This window comes from Patagioenas fasciata, chromosome 13, assembly GCF_037038585.1.
Source record: "Patagioenas fasciata isolate bPatFas1 chromosome 13, bPatFas1.hap1, whole genome shotgun sequence".
Classification (NCBI taxonomy): Eukaryota; Metazoa; Chordata; class Aves; order Columbiformes; family Columbidae; genus Patagioenas; species Patagioenas fasciata.
In genome coordinates, this window is record NC_092532.1 from 24308577 (window position 1) to 24330306 (window position 21730).

A 21730-nucleotide genomic window follows, 5' to 3' on the forward strand; every position below is an offset into this window, starting at 1 on the left:
GAAGAACTGCCTAGGATGAATTGAATGATCAGAGTAGGATAAGTTGTCACACATTAGTTGTAATAAAGGAATGAAAACACGTAACAGCCAGTAAACCAAACATTCTGACATGCACACATACATATATACAACTGCAACTTTCCTTCAGTTCTTTTTGAAACTGAGCAAGGGTGTTAACTATGCTATACCTTCCAGCCATTTGCCAGAATTTACAGCCCTTCTATATTTAGCACTGAATGCTCATTCCAGCTGAGTGACTCCTCACCCTCATTTTCACATGCTCTGCTTGGCCTCGCTGTGGCCATCCATAATTACAGCACAGACAACCTCATTAACGTACACAACTCTCACAATGAATTAAGAGGAGTAAGCATAAGCATCGGTGACCACATAATTTAAGCAAGGATTTGAAAAACTTTTAGCAGCCATTTGATTTAATATAAATATAATACATTTACTTTGCAGACTGGTGTTAACATAGTATTTGTTTCAGCTCACAGAGAACTGTATATCCAGCATTATCCAATTCTCTCCATCAACCAAACCAAGGCACGTTCTGTAACACAAGATGATCGGTAAACCATCTCCACGCCAGGGTATTCATGCAACCTTTGCTTAGGTATCCATCTTCAACTATTGTTCCACGCGGATTTTTGGCAGCGTGCTGCAGAAATCTGCTCAGCTGTTCAACATAAACCAAATTTAACCCATCCTCCGCTGCCACAGGAGCCAGCTATCTCCGTAAACCTGGGCTCTGAACTGCATTTTAAGTCAATTTATGGAAGGGAATGGTGAAAAGTCTACATCTCACTAAGGCAGGAAGGATGCAAGTTCACCTCATGTGACAAACTATCGGGGAAAACAAAGAAAAGGTATGAATACCGTGGTGAAGGCCTTGGCTCCCATTCTGAACAAGAGAGAGCCAAATCGGCAGTGGCAGAATTTCTCCCAAGTGATTTTTGGGGGCCTTTTCTATGAGCCAAGACAGAAATTACATGCTCCTCATGGTTGGTTATAATTTCAACGTCCTCCTCTCTGCAAATATATCTTCTTGATATATGAAGGGCGTAAATAAAACCTGCAAGATATGCATAGAACTCATTTGACAAAATTATTTGTATGTGGCTACTAATATTCTCCTAAGCTAATTTTTCTGATTAACTACACAGTTCCATAATGTATCTGCTTACGGATGATGTATTCATACATCACTTACCACCACACCGTAGACTTCCTAAAAATAAAAACAAGTAATAAAACCAATGACAAAATAGCTATGAAAATATCCAATATTTTAAAAAATTTATTATTTGGGATAATCTTCTCAATGTTCTTTAAAATCAAGTTGCTAATTTATCCTGTTTGAAAGGCACCATAGGGACAGTGAGTGGTGAACAGTAAACATCTCATTGGCACTTTTCACCACTGGGGAATTTATCTGTTTCCAAGAGAATCCAAACAAGAGGCGAAAAGCAAGATATACAAATTGGAGCTAATTTATAGCTTCCATGCTATCGTGGCATCTTAGGCACATCCATGTCAGAAGTTTCTTCAATAAAATTAGCTTTTTTATGGGAAGGCTCAGCAAGATCTTCTTTGTGGTCTCTGTCATTCAAGTGCTCCTGGTCTTCCCTCTTGCGTTTGTTAAGCAGGTGACTTTCTCCCTCGCACAGCCTTCCCTCTGGGACACCCAGTGTTCTCAGGCAGACAATAGCTGCAGCCTGTTCTGCTAGTTTCTTTGACTTGTCCCTGAAGAGCAAGCAGACAGAGCACAGGTAAAAGTAGAAACCAAAGCCTCTACGCTACCAAATGAGAATCAGTTTCCTGTCTCTGATGCAACACCATGAAATAAACAGCAGAAGAACAAAACAGGTCAGTTCCAGAAAGTATTTCAGTCTTGCTAGGTATCAATGTTGACGCATAACTCCCGATGTGATATTCCTAGAAAATTTGTTTCTGTCAGGTCTTGTGTCTCAAACACTCTCTGCTTCACAGGTATGAAGCCAACATGAGTTTGGCCCAAGCGGTTGCAACCCTCAAAGTTAGTTTTTACAAATATGATCGCTAAGCAAAACAGAAGGATCACTTTCTTGAAAGACACTCAGGCCCAATATAATCTCAAGCAGGCGTACAAGTTCATTGATGCTGACAAAAGCAGGAACTGTTCCGTAATAGCAAAAATTCTGTCACTTCCAATAGGGACTCCAGATTACACATTTGCGAAATTCAATATCTGAAAACATTTTCTTCTCAAAGATTGTTATCAGCTGAGCTTAACTTCCTAAAGCCTCTGAAGAGGAATACTGCAAACACCAGGAACTGCTGTGCACATTTGTCCTCTTTAAAACGTTCAGTGCTGAGCTCTAGCTTCGCACTTAAATCACGTCCAACTTAGGTGCAAATGCCTGAAGTCAACTCCAGTATCAACAGACGATCACATAAAATACCACCATGAAACTTTAGAGCAACCCTGGCTGTAACTGTTGATTAACTGTGATCTCTGAGAAGCCACGAAACTGTCCTCTGCTTCACCGTATATAGACACTTAATTCTGACTCGTTACTGAGAACGGATCTGCTGCGGAGCCTGGCGACGTTACCTCCTCCAACGCGGCCCTGGGTGGCTTCTGAACACAGGCACAACTGGACCAGGTCGCCTCTCTGCTCCCCTTCCAGTACCATTTGTGGACTAATGTACTAAGTGAATTCAAATCTGTAATGGTTTGATTGTGCTGAAGCTTACTTCCTCTTGTCACATTCAATTCTCAGAGATTGTTAATCCTTTCTCCCTCCCAGATGTAGCTTTAGAAGGCGGCTTTTGACTAAAAAGTCAGCTGGATTAAACTGAAGTACCCTTTCACTGCAAGTTTTAAGCAACATTTCAGAAATATTTACAATACAGCTGCAAAAAACACGAAAGGTAGCTTACCACAGAGTTGACCTGTATTTCTGCTCAGCTACTGTCACTACTGAACAGAATAATCTATCCAGTGGTCTTTGAACCTGGAGGAAAAAAGGAACGAAAAGAGAGGAGAGTGTCAAAAAGAATCACGTCATTTACAGAACAACATTGTCAAGGTTCCTTGCTATTCTTGTCTTTACATCACAATGAAGTAACACCTTTAGAATAGCTGTCATTCACACCACAAATTTAACCTTGCATGCTTAAGATTAAAAAAGAAATTGTCCAAACTGTAGGTGTTTTTGCTTTGCAAAAATAAATAAATAATGTCCCCACGTAATCAAGCGGTTGCTCCTGTCCAGGATAGTTCCTACTTCTAACAGTGTGCAACAACAGAGAAGACACTCTGAATCCAAATTCTTTACTCCACAGAACGAGTAAAAGAAAGTAATGGACTCCTACGTAACGGCCTGCAGTTACATTGACTTCCTTCACATTCATCAAAACCAGACTGAAGGCCTGACTCTCAAAGTTTATTTTCTAATAAAACAAGGTACTATTTTATACATATGTGTGTGACCATTTCTGAAGCTGCTCACCCAAGGGCTATGCCAGACTGCGAAGAAGAATTTCTCACTACCTTGAGTTCTAAAATGCTAACATATTCCATAGAGAAGGCAGAGGAAGAGGTTTGAAAGGGTTTCGTTATTGACTCACAGTTTCATAAACAGGCTGAGGATGTTTTTCTTTTCTACACCATTCCAGGAGATACATTTTTGGAGTAATCTGTGGTGGATATTCCCGCCTAGACAGAAAAACTTGTGGTCAACAACTGTGCACAGAGTTCTATTTTAAAACAGACAGAGCTGCTTACTATATTACTTCTACCAGTTATTCTTTGTGGTTTCATTTAACAGCTCGAATTATGAGAAAAATGCTGCTTCATTATCATATAATTCAAATAATATTTCTGACATAACATCTAAAACAAAATCTAAACTTTTCTGTTAATTCTTCCCAAACATTCACGTCCTGTAGTAATACAGCTAGAGTACTTGCCAAAATGGAGGTTCTACCTAGATATACGACACAGAATAGAGATACAGTCTGGCAGTGCTTATTTAAGCCACAATATAAAGTGAAACACTAAAAGAATGAAAATAAGCTGCTTCTGTTATGAGACAGTGGAGTTATCAACTAAAAAGATGTAGGAAAGGTAGGTATTGATCCAGAAAACTGACACGGAATCACAGCCCATTGCACTTGGCAGAAAAAAGAAAGCCTGTAAAACCATTGTGTTCAGTCCTCAAGGACTCAGGCAATATACCCTACAAATATTAAAGCATTATGACTACCTTTGAGGAGCATTCTATATCACACTCTTCTTGAGCTGTTTGGTAGGCTTAATAGCAAACATAGCAAAACCAGCAAACACTGGTATCATGTGAAAAGGAACAATTCTATAGGCTTCACAGACTATAATCAAAGGTTACTTAAAATAATATTGTATTGTGTTTCAGTTAAACTTCACTAAAAATAACCAAAGTGTCTTTGTATACTCACATTTGTCTATATACAGATGTTTGATTTTTTTTTTAATCGCTCAGCACTATTAACAAGATAGCTGAGATAATTAAGCAGTCTCGGGAAGCCTGGAACTAAAGAATATCTTACAACATCCAAACAGCACAGGAAGGTGGTGATGCAAGTGACTACGTAACTATGTACAAAAACCGCTTCATACAAACCCACTCAGTAAGTGCCGTTATGCAAATTGTTACCTTCAAAAAACTGCATGGCACTGTCCAATCCAGGTTTTATTTACAGGTGCAAGATAGTGAAAACTTAATTTGTCTGCTTACTTGTCAAATCTAACAGCCATTTTTATTACATCTGGATCTTCCATTTGGTCATCTTCATCTTGTGCCTCGGTTTCTAAAGATGTTTTCTTTGCTTCAAAACCAGCTGTTGTTTCTTCATAGAAGTCAGCCATTCCAAAGGCTTCACTATTCAAACACAATTCCCTTGTTCTAGAAATCAGCTTATAAATTTTTGTATCACATTATGACAGAGTAAAGCAAGTACAGAAATCAATTGTTTAAATACAGTATATCTCTACAGAGAATCACATCAAAGTGTGGCTATATTCTGCACAGTGACATTGTGTTTTTTCCTCCTTCAGTTCTTATCAGACATTGCTGAGTTACGAGTAGAAAAAGAATGTTCTCATTTCCAGCACTATCTATGCAATTTGCAGCCTGGAAGTCCAGGCAGAGTCTATCAGAAATACAGGTCCTGCAATATTCAGGTTATTAGCTCAATTAATAACTTGCGTATGGATGAATCAGCAAAGAACTTCTCCAAGTGACTCCTGTTGCAACAACTTCACAAGGGCAATATGAGGGAAAGGCAGGAAATTGCTGCCTCTTCTAATGTTAGTATTTAAAAATACTTTAAGGAATAAACGCTATAGCATTCAAATACATCAACATCTCAGATTGATATCTCCAAGTATCTCAAAAACTTACAAGTTCAGAGTATTTCACAAGCCCAACTACAACAGAGGAAGCAACTAGGACTTGGGTCAAAGGCAAGAGCCTCAAATCCTTTTACACTTCAGATTCATGGCAGGCTGCATCTACTTTGAAAAACTGAGGCTACTCCTTTTCTGGGGATGGTAACAACAATAAAACCTACAGCGTAAGAAAACTTTTGCTTTCTGGCTGTTACGAGAATGCTCGTTGGTATCACGCTGTTTCATGAAAATGAATTCTGGCCACAAAGCCATCTCCAATGGTCTAAGTGGAAAAGCAGTGAAGCTGAATAATGCTACCTGATGCTTTTCGCAGTACATAATAAGTTGTCTTCTGTTCTGTACGGTTTTGTCAGAAATGGAGCGGTCTGTTCTCTTGCATTCAGTACTGCGGTTCAAACCTCGAACGGCTGCAACTTGCCACCACCACCTGGAGGCAGCAGCAGTCCGTCACTTTGACTGAAGATGTGTAGGTGCATTCTAAACAACTGGATGTTCCTCAATTATCTGGACATTAAGCAGGCTGTTTAAGAAATTTCATCCAGATTATTGCAGATGTCCAGGGTGAAGAGATTCATTAGAACTATTATATTTCCTCAAAGAGGTTGCCATCATTCATTACGATATTTCAGTTACGAAAAGCAACACAAAAGAAACACATCTAAGTATCGTATAGGCAACCTTCATAAAAGCTTTGAGCTTAATCTCCAAGTGTTCATTTAAAACAAACATCTTGTCGTAAAAATTCCAGTAACATTAAAAACCTCACATGCGAAAGGGAAAGTTAAATACCTCTGGAAGAAGAAAAGCCCCATACTTTTAGCATTCTCTCATGGTAGTCTGGAGGTTAATACCTTTGTTCATCACTTAATGCAAATATTGGATGTCTGTCACTCAGTGAAGCACCACTCAAATTAGTATGTCAAACATACAGACAGGTTTAGGGTTAAAGCTTTATCACCTGAGCATGAAAGAAACGCGTAAAAGTCTACTTTGTTACTCCACATCTCACTAACTGGATTTTTTTAACTTCTTCTGAAGGTATGAAATGCCAAGCAGCGCTGCAGAGAACTGGTCTGCGCGCCCGGCACAGGGTACAATTCCGAAGGTATGAAATGCCAAGCAGCGCTGCAGAGAACCGGCAGAGGGTACAATTCCGACTTCTGAGGTTCATGCTTACCAGATCTCCCGCGTGGACTGCGCAGCATGCAGCTTCTTACCCTGAGTTGTTTCCAACTGTTCTCTTAGCATCTGACACAAGCAGTATTTTGTGTTGGTATAGTGATTATCATACCTCACTGCCTGAAGGAGAGAGACGAAATACATAAAAACAAGTTTGTCTTATGCAATGCTCATGTCTCTTGATGAAATTCAAAACTATGTACGGTTTCTCCAATAGCGTGTTCAAGACTACTCATGAATGTGGGAACAATTCGATTTCTTTGAATGCTTTCATGAACAGAAGTTCAGCGTATTCATACATTTATGAAGAAAGCTGACCGGTTCACATAACTGCCTAGCAATGCAGTGATACTCTACTAAGTAAATAGTTAATGGCAGTTCAAGTTTTCTAAAACCAAAAACATTTGATTTGATGACATGGTCAAAGCCACAGATTTCTGATTAATTTCACGTTATGTCATTAAAATTGTGTATTTTGAATAATAGATAAAGCTTTATACAATAGACGACTCAACTAATGGAGCTATAGTACTACAATACAGCATTACTTCATTGGCAAATCATGCCTTTTGCTTTCCTGCTGCTACAAGTTCTTGGCAATATTTCTAAAAAATGAAGCTAGCAGCAACTAGGTATTTAATATTCCTTCACTCTTCTGTTCAATGTTATTTGCATAACTGCAATATCAAGACAGTCAGCCTACATATCATTAGCTTTTCAAATTCCTACACATTTTCAGATAGCCTTGTAAGCCTCCTAAATGTTCCCAAGAAAGTACAGCTAGAAAGCACAGTACTTAAGAAATGAATGACTAGGAAAAACTTCTTCTGAATACAGATTTCTGAAGGTTTTTTCTGAATGAAATTAACCAGAGGAAGCGGTGGTTGATTTACAAGACTCATGTCATAGGCAGCACGTTAAAATACCCCCAGAGCCCAAGTCTTTGAAATTAAGAGTTAAGATACTGTAGTAAGCTTTGGATTAACAATTCTAAACAACCTTAATTACAAGGAAGATCTTCCAAAAACATACATATTTGATGTAATTTTGCATGACTTCCTTCAAGGGGAAAAGGCCCTCTTTTCTGAAGACAGACGGGTTCCACATGGCAGCGCGAGCTATCATTACTGATGAGGCAGCCGTTGCTTTCTGGAAGGTCTCAATGTCCATATATTCTTTGATGAAGTCATGAGATCCTCCACTAAAAATTAACATCACTGTCATAATCATGAAAGTTTGATTTGCTATTACTTGTACTTTACCACAGCATTATATTTTCAATGTGATATTACACTATTAATGGTGCCACGGTCTATTTAGGATATTATCTCAAATCTAAAAGAACAAGTGGGTCCATGTTTTCTTAGCAATGGCTCATTAAAACACTGATTATATACAATACTTTTCATTATCTGCATACTTCTCTTAGAAGACTATTGTTATGAAGAATACAGTTTGTACTTTACACAAACTGTGTGCTTTCACATAGTTCTTAATGGATAAGGTTCACAAAGAATCACTTCCATGTTGTTTGAAAAATGATACCTTGCAATTGCCAGTTCTGTAACCTTCAACCACACACTAATGGCGTTGGTGCAAAAGACATTGAAAACAAGGTAAGTATGGAAAGAGTCATAAGTATGGGAAGAACGGTACCATTGTCACTCTGGCACTAACATAGGGAGAGTAACCACAAGTAGTACTGCTGGATGAATCACGAAGCACTCTGAAGTTAAAAGAAGGTTGCACTGCTTCTACTGCACTGCCTCTGCTTTCCAGTCAGCAAGTCAGACGAGTTCATGAGCAAAGAACACTCAAAATCTTTTCTTTGTCTTAAAGCTTCCCTTCAAAACACCTTTAAAAAGTTGGATTTTCAAACTATAAAGTAAGAGTAGGATCTTTACCCCTCCAAAAGTAAAAACACTGTCAAATTCAGAATAAAAACTAGAGAATTATAAATGATTTTAAACCCAGAAATTTCTATTGTGAAGAGCACAGGCAAGTTCCCTGCACTTATGAAATATTATTCCATAAACACAGTACATTCTAGAAATCATAGAATCAATTCAAGTTTTCTTGCCTCACCCCCCTTTTTTTATCACCAGTCTGCTTCCTTTCATTCATTCCTCTGTATTTCCTGACCAAACCTGAGGTACAAGACGTTAAAATTCTCAAAATACTAGCTAAGAAAGTTGTCCTGCACTTGCAAATTTTAAGTTAGGCACAGGCACCTTGCAATAATAAGTTGATTAGTCCAACGTACTTTGCTATGACTGGAATCGAGACCGCTTCAGATATGGCTTTGATCACATCGCAGCGGACAGGGTGCTGAGGCCGCTCCTCCTTCTTCCTTCCCAACAAAGAGAAAAGACAAGACCGCACATTTCCTACGGAATTTGTAGATATCTGAATCACAGCAGACATGACTCAAGGGTTATTGGGACGTACTTATTTGCTTATTTATTTTATATATTGGGTATAATTTTCCTTTTTTTTAAACACAACAGAATAATTTCACATCAAATACACTTCTAAAACATTGTTATTGTAATTCCATATCCAGATCAGCAGCATTTTTTTAGATACACAGTACGCAAGATAATTATAGTTTTATTTGGTCTTTGAGACAAAAGTTTTAGAAAAATAGCAGTAAATGGTTTGACTCCCTAATTACTGGCTGGAGTTTCTATACCACAGGCTTAGTTAACAGCTGAACTCAGAACCACGTATGACATGTAGGGTATATCCCAGTCATATCTCACTGCGCTGTGTCCACCAGCAAACCAAAAAAATCTCTCTCTTGCCTAAAAGCGATTTACCTTCCGTGGACTGCAATGGCAGCAATACCCGTTTTTTCTATTCTCTTCACCAGATTCACAGTATCCTCAACCTGAGGGATAAGAGAGAATGACGTGATTCTAGTTCAGAGAAAAAGGAGTGACTATCATGTGATCGTTGCACCAAAAAATGCTGGAAGTCGTTTCTTTCAGCTATAGGGGCATGATTCCTGTATTTCAACAGCAACTCCCAGCCCAACATGCATAACCATTTAACCTATACTTCAATTAAAGAACTACACATCATGGCAAAAATGAGAATCCATTTTCAGTATTTCCTTGAAACCCCAGATCACAAACGTTCCCAGAGCAGGTAACACAATACTCCTGTAGAATCATTTCCAACGGGTTTTTAGACTGTCACTTGAAAATGATACAAAACACTTGATTAGCAGGTCCTCTCTGATGACTGCTCTGTAAATTGTAATTAAAATGCATCTTAACAAAAGGATGCCTTCTACAAATATTCCTCTCAGATGTGTCTTTAAAAAGTTAACTAGTATCTAAAAAGTTCTAACGCTATTCATACCTGACCAGTGAATCAAAAGACACCGGGGAAAAGAGGAAAGCTGCCAGTACGGCTTGAAAGAGGTAAGAGGGTGTTAAAGGGCAGAAGGAAACGTGGCACCATCCCATATACCCGCAGGTCAGACAACTTAACCCGTTAGGTCACGGCAGCATCCCAAACAGAAATTACAGACATTTTAATTCCAAATGCCATTTCACAATAACAGCTCTGAAATGCCAATATATTAGAATGCTATATAATCTAATTGATTTTAAATCACAAATTAAACAATAACTAAACCCTGTAGCATAAAGACATGTTCTTACCGAGGGCAAAATGCGAATTTTGCAGGTTACTGGTTTACAAATTCCTTTAACCAGGGTCGTCAATATCTGGAAAAGAAGACAAAAAGTACGGTCCAATAGTGCCATTAATAAAGCTCTCCTGCCCTCTCGAAGACACAAAGAAACGAGAGCAGTCAGTTACTGTTCCTCTACAAAGAACCTTCCATGCGAGGCAGACACATGCAGTCTCTGACTGAGTAGGAGATTTTATCAGACAGATGCACACACATATTTCTAGTCTAAGCCATTTTTATTTCCACTTCTTTTTCTGATTTGCACTGGATTTTTAACTGCTGCTGGAGTTTCAACACTGCTTTTAATAGGAGGTGACAGTAAAATCTGATCATTTCAAAGTAAAGTGCACAAGTGTTTCATTTTCATGCAACTGTTTTCATAGTCTTCTTATACCAACATTAGAGTTGCGAGGTTCTTATAAAAACTAAATGTAAGTATTCCCCCAAAAGATTTTTTTTAAGAAAAGAAAGCCTTCAAAACGGAAAAAGAATTAGAGGAAAATGTCAAGCAACAGCATTAAACAACATCACTAAATCTTCTAACAAGAAAATTGTAAACTGCATTCTACGCTTAACACAAAGCACATTTTATTCATAAAAACAAACTCAAAATAAGCAGTTAAATCATTTAAGAATTGAGCTACAGAAAGCATCTCCTTTTCATTGGCTGAATATAAGCCAAACAGACCTTTCATGAAAGGGACATGTTTAAACATATGCATGTCTAAATCACTACATGACTATACTAAAAGTGGTACCAGAAATCCAATAGCTCTCTAAATAAAAGAGAGGAAACCAGCTGATCCTGATTGTTATTAAAAAACAATTGGGTTTCAACTGTTTTTTGAGATAACAGGCACGTTATGCTGAGAGCACTTCCCTTGTATAAAATGGATGTAATTATGGGCAAATAATTTCTTCCAGAGTTGTATATACTATGAAACTTGAATTTTGTTCAATATTACTGCACTTACTAGGTTCCCAATACAGAAGCAAGCTGTTACAGCCAGCACGCAAGCCCTGGTACTCAGAACAGCTGGTAAGTAACCAGTGTCCCCTTGCACATCCTACTCAAATCTCTCCTCAGTACTGTTCTCCCAAAACAGTAAGATGCAAGAAAATTATCTAAAGAACCCCTCTCTTTAGTGTTTTTAATTTGGGGTTTTTTTGCATATAAATCAAACCAAATGACACCATTTCCCAAACACCATCACTATAACATTCTTCTTACAACAGCATGACAAGCAAACCTTTTAAGTGCTCAGTGTCAGCCTCATCAAGGATTCCAATGCACAAATCAAATCCTACACTTTTTCATCGTATGGAAAGCTTGACTTGGAGCCATCATTTCAGATGGCTTTTGCAGGCTATAAGTTTAGTTGTTTCTTTGTAGTTGGCTAAGAGTTATTTTCGTGCCAAAGATTTTGCTGCCTATTAACATCTTAAATTAAAAAGAACAACTCAAACTTTTAGAACATTGAGTTTTCTGCTCTTCTGAAGATCAAAACAAAACGCAGTGGTTGTAGAGCGGAAGGGAAGTTGTTCGTAATCAAATGAACAATTACCTCCCACTCCAACGAGACGCGGTTTTGCCAGACCGACCTCCAGCCTGCTAAATACTTTCCGCTCAGTTCCCACTTCTCAATTTTTTCCATTCAGCCTTCATCACCTCATGCTTCTTGAATTACAATTTAATTCTGGATAGTATCACCTACCTTACCTAATTAACAAAGCACCACATAGGCCTCAATAAATTAGGTTCTGTTTCCTGTTCTGTTGCTTGTATTGTTAGCTGACTTTCTGCAGATAACAACGCATCTAATTCTTTTGAAGAACTGAGCCTGATACCAACCTTCTCTAAAAGTGTTTTGAGATCAAGACCCGCTCACTTGTACTTTTGCTTTTCCCATCAACTCATTAAAGAGAGAACAATAGGTCCAGTCTATTCCATTTAAACTCTTGCTTTGGCAGAATTAATAATGCTTCCAGCTCCTGAACAGTCAGTTTATACAGCTTGGCTAACGCTCTGGCTCTTGACACCAAGAGATTCTTGTACTTGGCAGAAGGATACCACTCCATCATGGTTATAACTTTGATGACATGCCCTTCCAATGGCATGTCCTTAGGGAATGAAACAAATGACACACAACAATCTGTTTTCATGTCTGAGCTGACAAGGAATAGTAACTAAGCAATGAAATCAGCTTTTTGAAACTGCAGAAGTCCTGCTAGCCTACAAAGCTGAACGGTGTTATCACAGTAAGAGGAAGGATTTACAAAACAGAAACTGGCAGAAGGAAAAGGCTTGAATTGCAGGGATCGGAAAGAGAGGAGTAGCTACCACCCAAGACCAGCTATCATCACACGGCTGAGCGAAGAGTCTGGTCTCTTTGAAAGACTGACCTACATCAAAGAACCCTTAAAACAAAACACACACAAAAGCCACGCGGAAAGAGGCAGAGCAACGCTTTGGGTATTTTTGTTTCATCCAGATCTGCATACTTTCACTAGTAGATGAGAAAAAGAATAACTATGTTGAAACATTTGTCACTGTGATACTGTGACTCTGTTATTACAAAATGTGAACTTTAAACTAGAATTGTCCTCAGGAACTCCGAAGGAGCTTTTAGTTGTTCACTGTATCCTAAGGGGAAGCAAGACAAAGTTCACAGCCAACTTATCTGAAGAATGAAGAACCAGGTCTTTAAACAGAAAGGAAAGAACTATATGCTAAGAATGTTCCTGGAAACCCAGAGCAATATCTGGACTGTTTAATCTCAGGAAGCTTAGAAGTCCTTAGGAATACATATATATGTGCACATATATTAAAAAAAATTACCTCTACTTCTACATTACATATAGATGTGTGTGTGTATCTTTTTCATACAAGGTTTATATATAAAATTTTATATATATATATACACATATATACACACACATACATATGTATGTACTTTTTTCATACTGGTTCACATAGGGTTTTATACAGATTTACATCCATACACATGTAACACTCCTTCCTCTGCAAATATAGCACCACATTGTGAAAGTTTTAAAAGTTAAAAGGAAGAAGGCAGCAATTTTACTGTCCAGTGACAAGGAGAACTATATTGGGATTATTTATCCATAACCTTAATTTCAGTATTCAAACCCAATTTTTCCATGCTAGCTTTTACAAATCTGTCTTTGCATTCATTCCTGCGTCCAGTAGAGCACAGTACATAACACTTTCCAAGGCAATTCAAAACCCACAGGCTGATATACTCACCGACTCTATTTTGTCAGGGTCGGATAGCAGTGCTGCTCCCATACCTCCCTGGGAAAATATACAGAAACTCTTACATACTAGGCAAACACGTTTTTCAACTCAATTGTTTTGCTTAATAGCAGCCCACAGCAAGAGTACAATGTTATATTAAGAAAAAAAAAGAGTAATCAAAATCCACTTGCCTTAGTGGAATACTCCTTTGGGCATCCCATGTTGATATCAATACCAGCTACATCACTCTCTCTGAAAGAGAAGAAAGGAACAACTAAAATATTTTCTGGCATATTAGAACAAAAATGAGGAAACAGACATCTTTCCAGGAAATTTGTTCATCATCGTTAGGGCTTAAATCAAAATTTAAGATTAAGTTTTTGAGCATCTGAATTTTTAGCTTCTCATTTATGTGAGTTATGTAAGATAACTCTGTCCACACGTTTCAATGACCAGTGCCATGCAGAAGCCACAAATACTGGTCTCAAATATGGGATTTAATATAAATACAGGATTAAGCATATATATTCACCACTAAATTCACCACTGTCACTAAAGACCTATTGAAGCATCAATTTCTTTAAAATGGAGGTTTAAAATCACCTTGAAAAATGTTTGAGACACAATTTCTGCACAGTGCTTTACTGGGGTCTTCAAACCACAAACAGTAGGAGACATTTTCAGGGATATTTGTCTTACTTGCAGCTGTGCAATACCCATGGAAATTGCATATTGCAGAGATCACGGACACACTTACTGCACTAGCAAAAAGCCATCAATCCCAGTATAGAATTTACACAGCTGCTGTTTTGGGCAAAAATTATTTTAGACACAAACTGCAGTTCTACAATTACACCACTGGCCTTTTGAAATGTTACACTTTACTGTGCAGTTCCGACAGAACTTTTTCTGGTCATATCAAGAGCAACCTTGATCCTCTCAGTCATAAAAAATTGTCTACCACAGTAATTCCTCTGTACAGAAAAAACCACAAACACACACATGGCGGGAAAGGGGTGAGAGAAGATGACTTACACAAGCTTAGCTACTGCCAGGGCTCTTTCAGCATCTGCTGAACCCTGTTGGTAAATCAAGAAGATTTTTAATTGTAAAATACCATCACTTACACACATGCATAATTATATTTGCTCTAAATATTTAGTATAAAGTGACAGAGACCCATTCACAGCACAACAGATAGCTAAAATATTTAGCTAAAGCAAGTACTAAGTCAGCCACTGAATGATAAAAGGTGATGCAAAAAGGGATCCAGAGAGGTCTGTCTACCCTCTTAACCTAAAGCAGTATCAAATGTTCTTAGCCCATCACTGTTAGACATATATTTAGCAAGTTCTTAAGAAATCCCACTTATAACAATTCTACAGCCTCGACAAGCAACCTATTCCAGGGTTATCATTACCACTGAAAAACATCTTTTTCAATATCTAGTGCAGTTCACACCTCTCCTTGCCTCCAACTCCCATCATCTGTTGTCCTACACAGAGCAGTCTCAACGAACAAATTAAAATTACTACCTTTGTCTCTCCAGCAGCCTTTAATCCAATTGTGCCAATGTTAACGCACACACTGATCCTCTCTTAACTAAACTATGTCATTTCTTTCAGTCTTCCCAGTGAGACTGTTTACTGGACAGCACAAGAATTAAACACGTGATAAAACTTCAATTTTTTTTGGTATCTACATGTTGGGAAATGTATCAAAGATACCTATTACAAAAACAAGCTGCTGTCATAGAGTACAGAATTAATCTTAATCACCTCTTCTGAAAACAACTGTATGGAGAGCTTATAGTGTAGCTTCTTGACTGAACATGTACCAACAGATTAGAAATTCTGCAACACATTTGGTGTTAAATTTACATCAAGAACTGATAGCCTGCCATACACAGAGCTGCTTTATACTTAGATTAACGTTACTGGCACTACCTTGTTTAAATACGTTATGAGAAGAATACCTGCAGTTGGTGTCTTACCATTTGAAAGACAACACGGTGCCTCTCCCTTTCACAAGTTCTGAAAACAACTCTTTCATTAGGTGCAACAAAGTCCACTGTTTCAAGTACTTCTATATGAAATGAGAAATAGATTATATACAAATGTAATCATAAAGGAAGTCACACGACTATATAACTTGTATATAAATGAAATACTATCAAAAAAGTCTTCTGTGAACAGCAGAACTAATGGCACCCTAGCTCCTGTATGCCCCTGCATTACATTTCTGCACATTGTTATTTCCCTCCCCTAGCACTCCCTCATCATCTCCCACTCTGTTTCTTGGGCAAGCATCAGCATTACAACAAGAGTAATGATGAATCAGCCAGAATGAACATAAGGGTACTATTTTTGGGAGGGGACAGGAGGGGCAAGTATAATATGTCTGTAGCAGCCTTCTGTTCCCCAACGTGCACGCTACAAACTGCTTCTCATGCCACTCAGCTGGGCAAGTCTCAAAGATTTCTTTTTAAGAACTTGTCTGTGAAAATCATGTTAGGTCAAACCTAGCTCATGGACCTCAAGGCAATAAAAGAACGATAAACAGTGAGATGCTGTGTGTCTTGCTTACTTACTGCGGAAGACTAAAAGGTGCGTCTATTATAATGCCACAAACAGCTACCATTTATAAAGACTCATGGTTGGAAACTCTTTACTACAGCCTAAATGAATTTGTTTCTTGGACATTATCAAACTTCTATTGAAAAATTAAAAGGCTTTGTAACTAATATTAGTAGCTTTAGCTCAGGAAATTGGATTTCATATTAACACACAGTCCTGTAAAATTTCTGAAAACAAACAAACAAAAAACCAAAAAAAACCAACAGCAGAAAAAAACAGCACCCACAAAAAAAAAAAAAAAAACACAAACCCCACACCACAAAACAGAGCAAACCCCACCACACCATAGGGTTTTTTCTGTTTATTCTTTCCTGTAACAGCATACAAAGGTAGCAGAGAATAAGAGGCTGAAACCAGTATGCATATACAGAATTGAGGAGAATGATCTGCTAATTACAATTTCGTTATTTGGTTTTTTTACCCAGATAAAATATTTAACATTTTAAACAACGCACAGGAACTTTAATCTCCTGTCCACACCAGCTACTAGCCTCTTCCACCTGCTGCCAGGAAGCATAATGCTGAGACATTAGTAATGTATCTGAAACACTGATCACATTTTTTCTTAATAAAAAGAAAACATGATCTCAGGAGCTAGAACTATGAGCTCTTTCACTTCAGAAGGCCTACACCTGCACACCCAGTGACCTGACCTCTGTCAAAAGTTTTACAGAAAACTCATCAAATCCTTAGAATAAACTAAGCCAATTTCGGAGAAAGAACTTGTGTTAGGTCTAAAAAGAATAACAAAGTGCCAGTTACTAATACATTAACCCTACCCTCCAAAAAGGTTTGTAGTTTTCTGGAGGGCCATGACCTGAACTACTGAAATTCCTTAAGAAGGGAAACCAAAAGTTTGAAACCGTAGAGCAGCAGATAGGTGTAAGGCAGTTTCAAAAGCTTGTATTAAGTCCCTAGACGCTGTTTAGAGAGACTATATGTGCTAACACCTCACTGTAATCACTACCAAATTTCTTCAGAAAAATAATTATCTTTTGTCTTAACTAGAAAAAACACTTACAGATGTTAACAAAAGAAATGCAATACTTACCATTTATTACCCTCTTACACTGCAGCATCTTTATATCAATCAGCTCCTGAGAAGAAAGAAAAATACCTCAGTGAGTTGAAGTGTTTAAACCACCCAGCTATAAACAGTTGCCTATTTTATTAAATACGAATAAATACCTTATTGAGATACTAAATCCAGAAAAAGAATGCAAATGAAAGCAAGAGTTTAACTACACAACACTCTACTAAAGATTCAAAATATGAATAGAATATATGAACACAAGAATATGAGATGTTTGCATAGATCTAGAAGAACCATTTTGTTCAAATACTGACCTAGCAAGCTGACAACAAAGCAGAATAAGCCACCCAGACTAGAATGAGAAGATAACTTAATGCCATAACTACAGACTACTACAAGAATCAATACAGATTTGTACTGGCCAAACACATACATGAAGAAAACAGCTTTAAGACTTCGTCATCTTAATCCTGAGTTCTAACAGCTCTCTGCATTTGCTTAAAGACAGAATGAAGCTTTGCACTGACCTTTACTGAAGATACACTCACTAGTATTCTAGCATTCATAGTTTTCATTTAGAAAAAACTCAGTTTATACAGTTTATAGTACTGGATTAAATAACTTCTCATGCTTTGTGACTTCAGCAGTGAGCAAAGCAACACCCTTGTGTGTGTGGTTTGCTGTGGGTTTTGGATGTGGGGGTTTTTTTGTTTTGCTTTTGGTTGTTGTTTTGTTTCAAAAATCCAACCAGCAACAACAAAAAATAAACGACAACAAACATATTTCTGTGTTATTATCTTCTACTAATTTCCTAGACGATGGTCCTGTCAAATCTGTAGTTAGTGAAATCCAGTAGCTGCTCAATAACAAGGTTCTTTCCTACTACTAAGTATAAGAGATACTGGTAAAGTATAAAGGCTGTCTGAAGCCCGACACACCTTTACTGTTTAAGACTTTTAGATTCTATAACTCTGTGGTTGTGACTTTCTCTATATGCGATCTCCAGTTAGCCTCCCAGAGAAAGAAACCCCATGTAAAGCAGGGAGGTCATAATTAAAAGGGCAGTGAACCAACTTATGAGAGAGCTGCTGTGAAGATTCCTGGAGAACATAGTAAATGACTGATTTTGGCAGTTTGTTTCAGCTTGTTCTATTGGTACAGATCATTCTCTAGGAAAGCCAGTATTCACACCACGTTTATGTTATATTAACTGTTTAACTCCTTACTGTTTGTTTCTTTTAATCTTGGCTGAGTCACGTAACTTGTACCAGTGCCTACATTTGAGAAGAGCTAATTACAGCACTGAAGGGGAAAATGGGAATACTGATGCACTGCAACAATGAGGACGGTGAAGCTCGAGTGCCTTAAGTTACAGACCAGTCCAACTAAGAATATCTGCAGCAAAGTGGAGCCTCTCCCACTTCAGACAGTTTTTTGAAAAGCAGTTAAGCAACAAGGACAGCAGTGCTGTGAGGGGCATGTATGGATGCTCTGGGTCAGTGTGGCAGAACTAACCAGGTGAGAGGGTAGGTCGGTTTAAGGCTTCCTTTGATGTTATAACTCTAAAAAAAAATAAAACCAAGCCAAAACACAGTAGATTGTGAGGAAATTGTTATGGTGAGCGTTCTGTCTAAACAAATGAAAACTGAATGGTCTTAAAATATGGGTTTGTACTTTTAAAAAAAATAATAATATTATCAGATCAGACTGCCTTATCTGCTCATCCTTCATACCTCGCAGTACACAATATCAGCACCGTAGTCCAGCGCAAGGAGACGCATTGGTAACGTTCCCACTCGCACCATTGGAGCCAAGATCTTCTTTCCTCTAAAACACAGAGGTGTGTTCACCGTCATTCCCGTCGCCGTGCTACCTGAAACAGAAAAATCCCCGGAGGTGGCCCTGGAACATCATTTCCTACCCGTGAACGCCCAGAACTTGCCTTCGGCGGGCGCGGGGATGTGCCCCTGTCAAACCTGACGGGGTCACTCAGCAGCTCGCCCACCGCCTGCTCCTCCGCGGAGTCCTCGGCCCACGCGGCTCTGGCGCCGGCTGCGCGAAGCCCCCGGAGTTCGGCGGCGCCCGAGGAGAGCTCCTCGCCGCACGGGCTCCTTTCCCCGGGAGAGGGGCGCCCCTCAGGGCCATGTCTGCTCCCGCGGAGCGCGGCACGGGGCTCAGCGCTCAGCCGCCAGCTGAAAAGGCGAACGTGAACGGACCGCCGCCGCCGCCTGAGGTACCGGCCGCCGCCGCCGCCTGAGGTACCGGCCGCGCGTCCCCATACCCAGCACTCACCCTCCTCGCGTGGCTCCGCCGCAGCTCCGGGGGCGGGGGGAGCGGGGCAGCGTCTCTTCGCGGCGTCATCGGGCAGCGCCGCCGCCACGTGAGCGGCCGCCATGGCGCCGGGGCGCGGCGGGCTAGCGGCTGCCGTCCCGCTGCTACCGCGGCGGCTGGCGGCCACCCGGGCGGCGGCGGGCGCGCAGCCCCCCGGGAGCGTGGTGCGCGTCCCCTGGGCCCTGCGGGTGCGCCTGCAGCGCGGCGCGCAGCGCCGGCAGCGCGGGCAAGGGGAGGCTGCGGCGGCGCGGCCCGGGAAGTTGCTGCTGCGGAGCCGGCGGCCAGAGCTGAGCCAGCCCCGCTGGCAGACGGTGGGGCGCTGGGAGCGGCCGCCGCTGGTGTCGGCGGGCTGGAAGCACAGGAAGGCCCGCGGGGACTACTTCCAACTGGAGCCCTCGCAGGAGGCCGCTCCCGCCCTGGCGGCGCCACCGCCTGAGGCGCGGCAGGGTCCGTCCTTCGCCGAGATGGGGCTGCAGCCGGCGCTGCTGGCCGGCCTGGCGCGCCTCTCGGTCGGCCGCCCCACGGCGGTGCAGCGCCTGGCCATCCCCGCGCTGCGCCGCGGCCGCAGCGCCCTGTGCGCCGCCGAGACCGGCAGCGGCAAGACGCTGGCCTACCTGCTGCCGCTGCTGGACGGGCTGCTCTCCCGCCCCGAGGAGCCGCTGGCAGATGCGGCGGGGCCGGCCTCGCCCCGCGGGCTGGTGGTGCTGCCGTCGCGGGAGCTGGCGGCGCAGGTGGGCGCGGTGGCGGCGGCGCTGTGCCGGCCGGCGGGGCTGCAGGTGCGCGGGCTGACGGGCGGCGGCGCGGCGGGCGGGCTGCGGAGGCAGCTGCGGGCGCCGCCGCCGGGGGCCGCCGTGCTGCTGGGCACCCCCGGGGCGCTGCGGGCGGCTCTGCGGTGGCGCTTCCTAGCTCTGGGGCGGCTGCGCTGGATGGTGCTGGACGAGGCGGACGCGCTGATGGACGAGTCCTTCGCGGAGCCGCTGGAGGAGATCCTGGCACATGCGCCCCTGGCCGCTGGGGCGCCCGGGCCGGCCGGCCCTGATGAGGCGAGGACCCAGGTGGTGGTGGTTGGAGCCACCTTCCCCACAGGGCTGAGCGAAATGCTGGAGAAGTTCACCGATGTGGGCCGGTTTGTCACCCTCACCACCCAGAATTTGCACCGCCTGCCACCTCACGTCCAGCAGAAGTTTGTCCGCCTGAAAGGCCAGGACAAGCTGCCTGAACTGCTGCAGCTGCTCAAGGAGGGCCCAGCATCAGGCAGGACTGTTCTCATCTTCTGCAACAGTGCCAGCACTGTCAACTGGCTGGGCTACATCCTGGATGACCACAAAATCAAGCACCTGAGGTTGCAGGGGCAGATGTCAGCAGCTGCCAGAGCTGGCATCTTTGCCTCCTTCCAGAAGGGTGACGTGCCTGTTCTTGTCTGCACCGACCTTGCCTCGCGGGGGCTGGACACCAGCAGTGTGCAGCTGGTGGTCAACTATGACTTCCCAGAAACGCTGCAGGATTACCTGCACCGCGTGGGCCGAGTGGGACGGGTTGGAAGCAAGGGGCCTGGAGCCGTGGTTAGTTTTGTCACCCATCGATGGGATGTGGACCTGGTGCGAAAAATAGAGACTGCAGCCCGGAAGAAGTCAGGTCTCCCAGGCATGGACTCCTCTATTAATAAGCTGACACCTAAAGGAGGTTGATTCAGATTGCCAAGCAGTAATAGTGGCCTGGCAGGGCTTGAGGTCATTTAGACAGAGCGAATGAGTGTCTGTGTGTAAACTGGACTGAAGGCAAAGAGAATTGAGTTTCATAACCAGGTGGTCAAGTTGACTTTGTGTACTGTTCTAGAAGCTGCAGCAGTCATTTCCATAGGTATCACAACCCGTGGCTTTCCAAAAGGAGGCTAGTAAGTGGGTAACAAAATGCCATTGGAGAAGACTGAAGATGATCTCATTGGTTGATTTTTGTTTAATTTTGTTGAGACTTTTAACTTAAATTCAAATGGAAATTAAAGTATGCCTGTATGATGTGCAGCTCTGTTGTGTTGCATTGCTTTCCACCATCAGCAACTAGACATTCATTATTAAAAATTACTACTGTGACAGGAAAAAAAAAAGAAAATATTTTCCTAACTTTGACCAGCTATAGGTACATGTAGAAAGAC

General features: G+C 41.4%; 2 protein-coding genes across 4 annotated transcripts; one reads left to right on the plus strand and one right to left on the minus strand.

Annotated features, from left to right (window-relative positions):
• Positions 1 to 416: 416 nt before the first annotated feature.
• On the minus strand, positions 417 to 20281 carry DUS2 (dihydrouridine synthase 2). 3 transcript variants are annotated; one of them, XM_065848252.2, is made up of 16 exons: positions 20193 to 20281; positions 18981 to 19120; positions 17266 to 17311; positions 15572 to 15663; positions 14614 to 14657; positions 13770 to 13830; positions 13588 to 13635; positions 10288 to 10353; positions 9436 to 9506; positions 8880 to 8966; positions 7649 to 7817; positions 6615 to 6736; positions 4764 to 4907; positions 3619 to 3706; positions 2929 to 3002; positions 417 to 1749 (listed from the first exon to the last, which is right to left on the minus strand). In XM_065848252.2, exons 2-16 carry the CDS (start codon positions 19101 to 19103, stop codon positions 1512 to 1514), a joined length of 1473 nt encoding a protein of 490 aa, XP_065704324.1. In that variant the 5' UTR covers positions 19104 to 19120; positions 20193 to 20281; the 3' UTR covers positions 417 to 1511. The 3 variants fall into 3 exon arrangements, with proteins under 3 accessions (XP_065704324.1, XP_065704323.1, XP_065704325.1); XM_065848251.2 differs by lacking the exon at positions 20193 to 20281 and adding an exon at positions 19540 to 19681; XM_065848253.2 differs by lacking the exon at positions 20193 to 20281 and adding an exon at positions 19224 to 19523.
• On the plus strand, positions 19619 to 21599 carry DDX28 (DEAD-box helicase 28). Its single transcript, XM_065848250.2, has one exon. The coding sequence runs from the start codon at positions 19641 to 19643 to the stop codon at positions 21264 to 21266; it is 1626 nt and encodes a 541-aa protein (XP_065704322.1). The 5' UTR covers positions 19619 to 19640; the 3' UTR covers positions 21267 to 21599.
• The last annotated feature ends 131 nt before the right edge of the window (positions 21600 to 21730 follow it).

Excerpts from the sequence above, each read along its gene's own strand:
- DUS2 (XM_065848251.2), bottom strand. The coding sequence starts at position 19,642 with ATGGCGGCCGCTCACGTGGCGGCGGCGCTGCCCGATGACGCCGCGAAG. Across the intron at positions 19,121-19,539 it reads GGCGGAGCCACGCGAGGAGG|GTAGCACGGCGACGGGAATG; the intron begins GTGAGTGCTGGG and ends TTTCTGTTTCAG. Across the intron at positions 7,818-8,879 it reads TCGATTCCAGTCATAGCAAA|TGGAGGATCTCATGACTTCA; the intron begins GTACGTTGGACT and ends GTTAATTTTTAG.
- DDX28 (XM_065848250.2), top strand. The coding sequence starts at position 19,641 with ATGGCGCCGGGGCGCGGCGGGCTAGCGGCTGCCGTCCCGCTGCTACCG.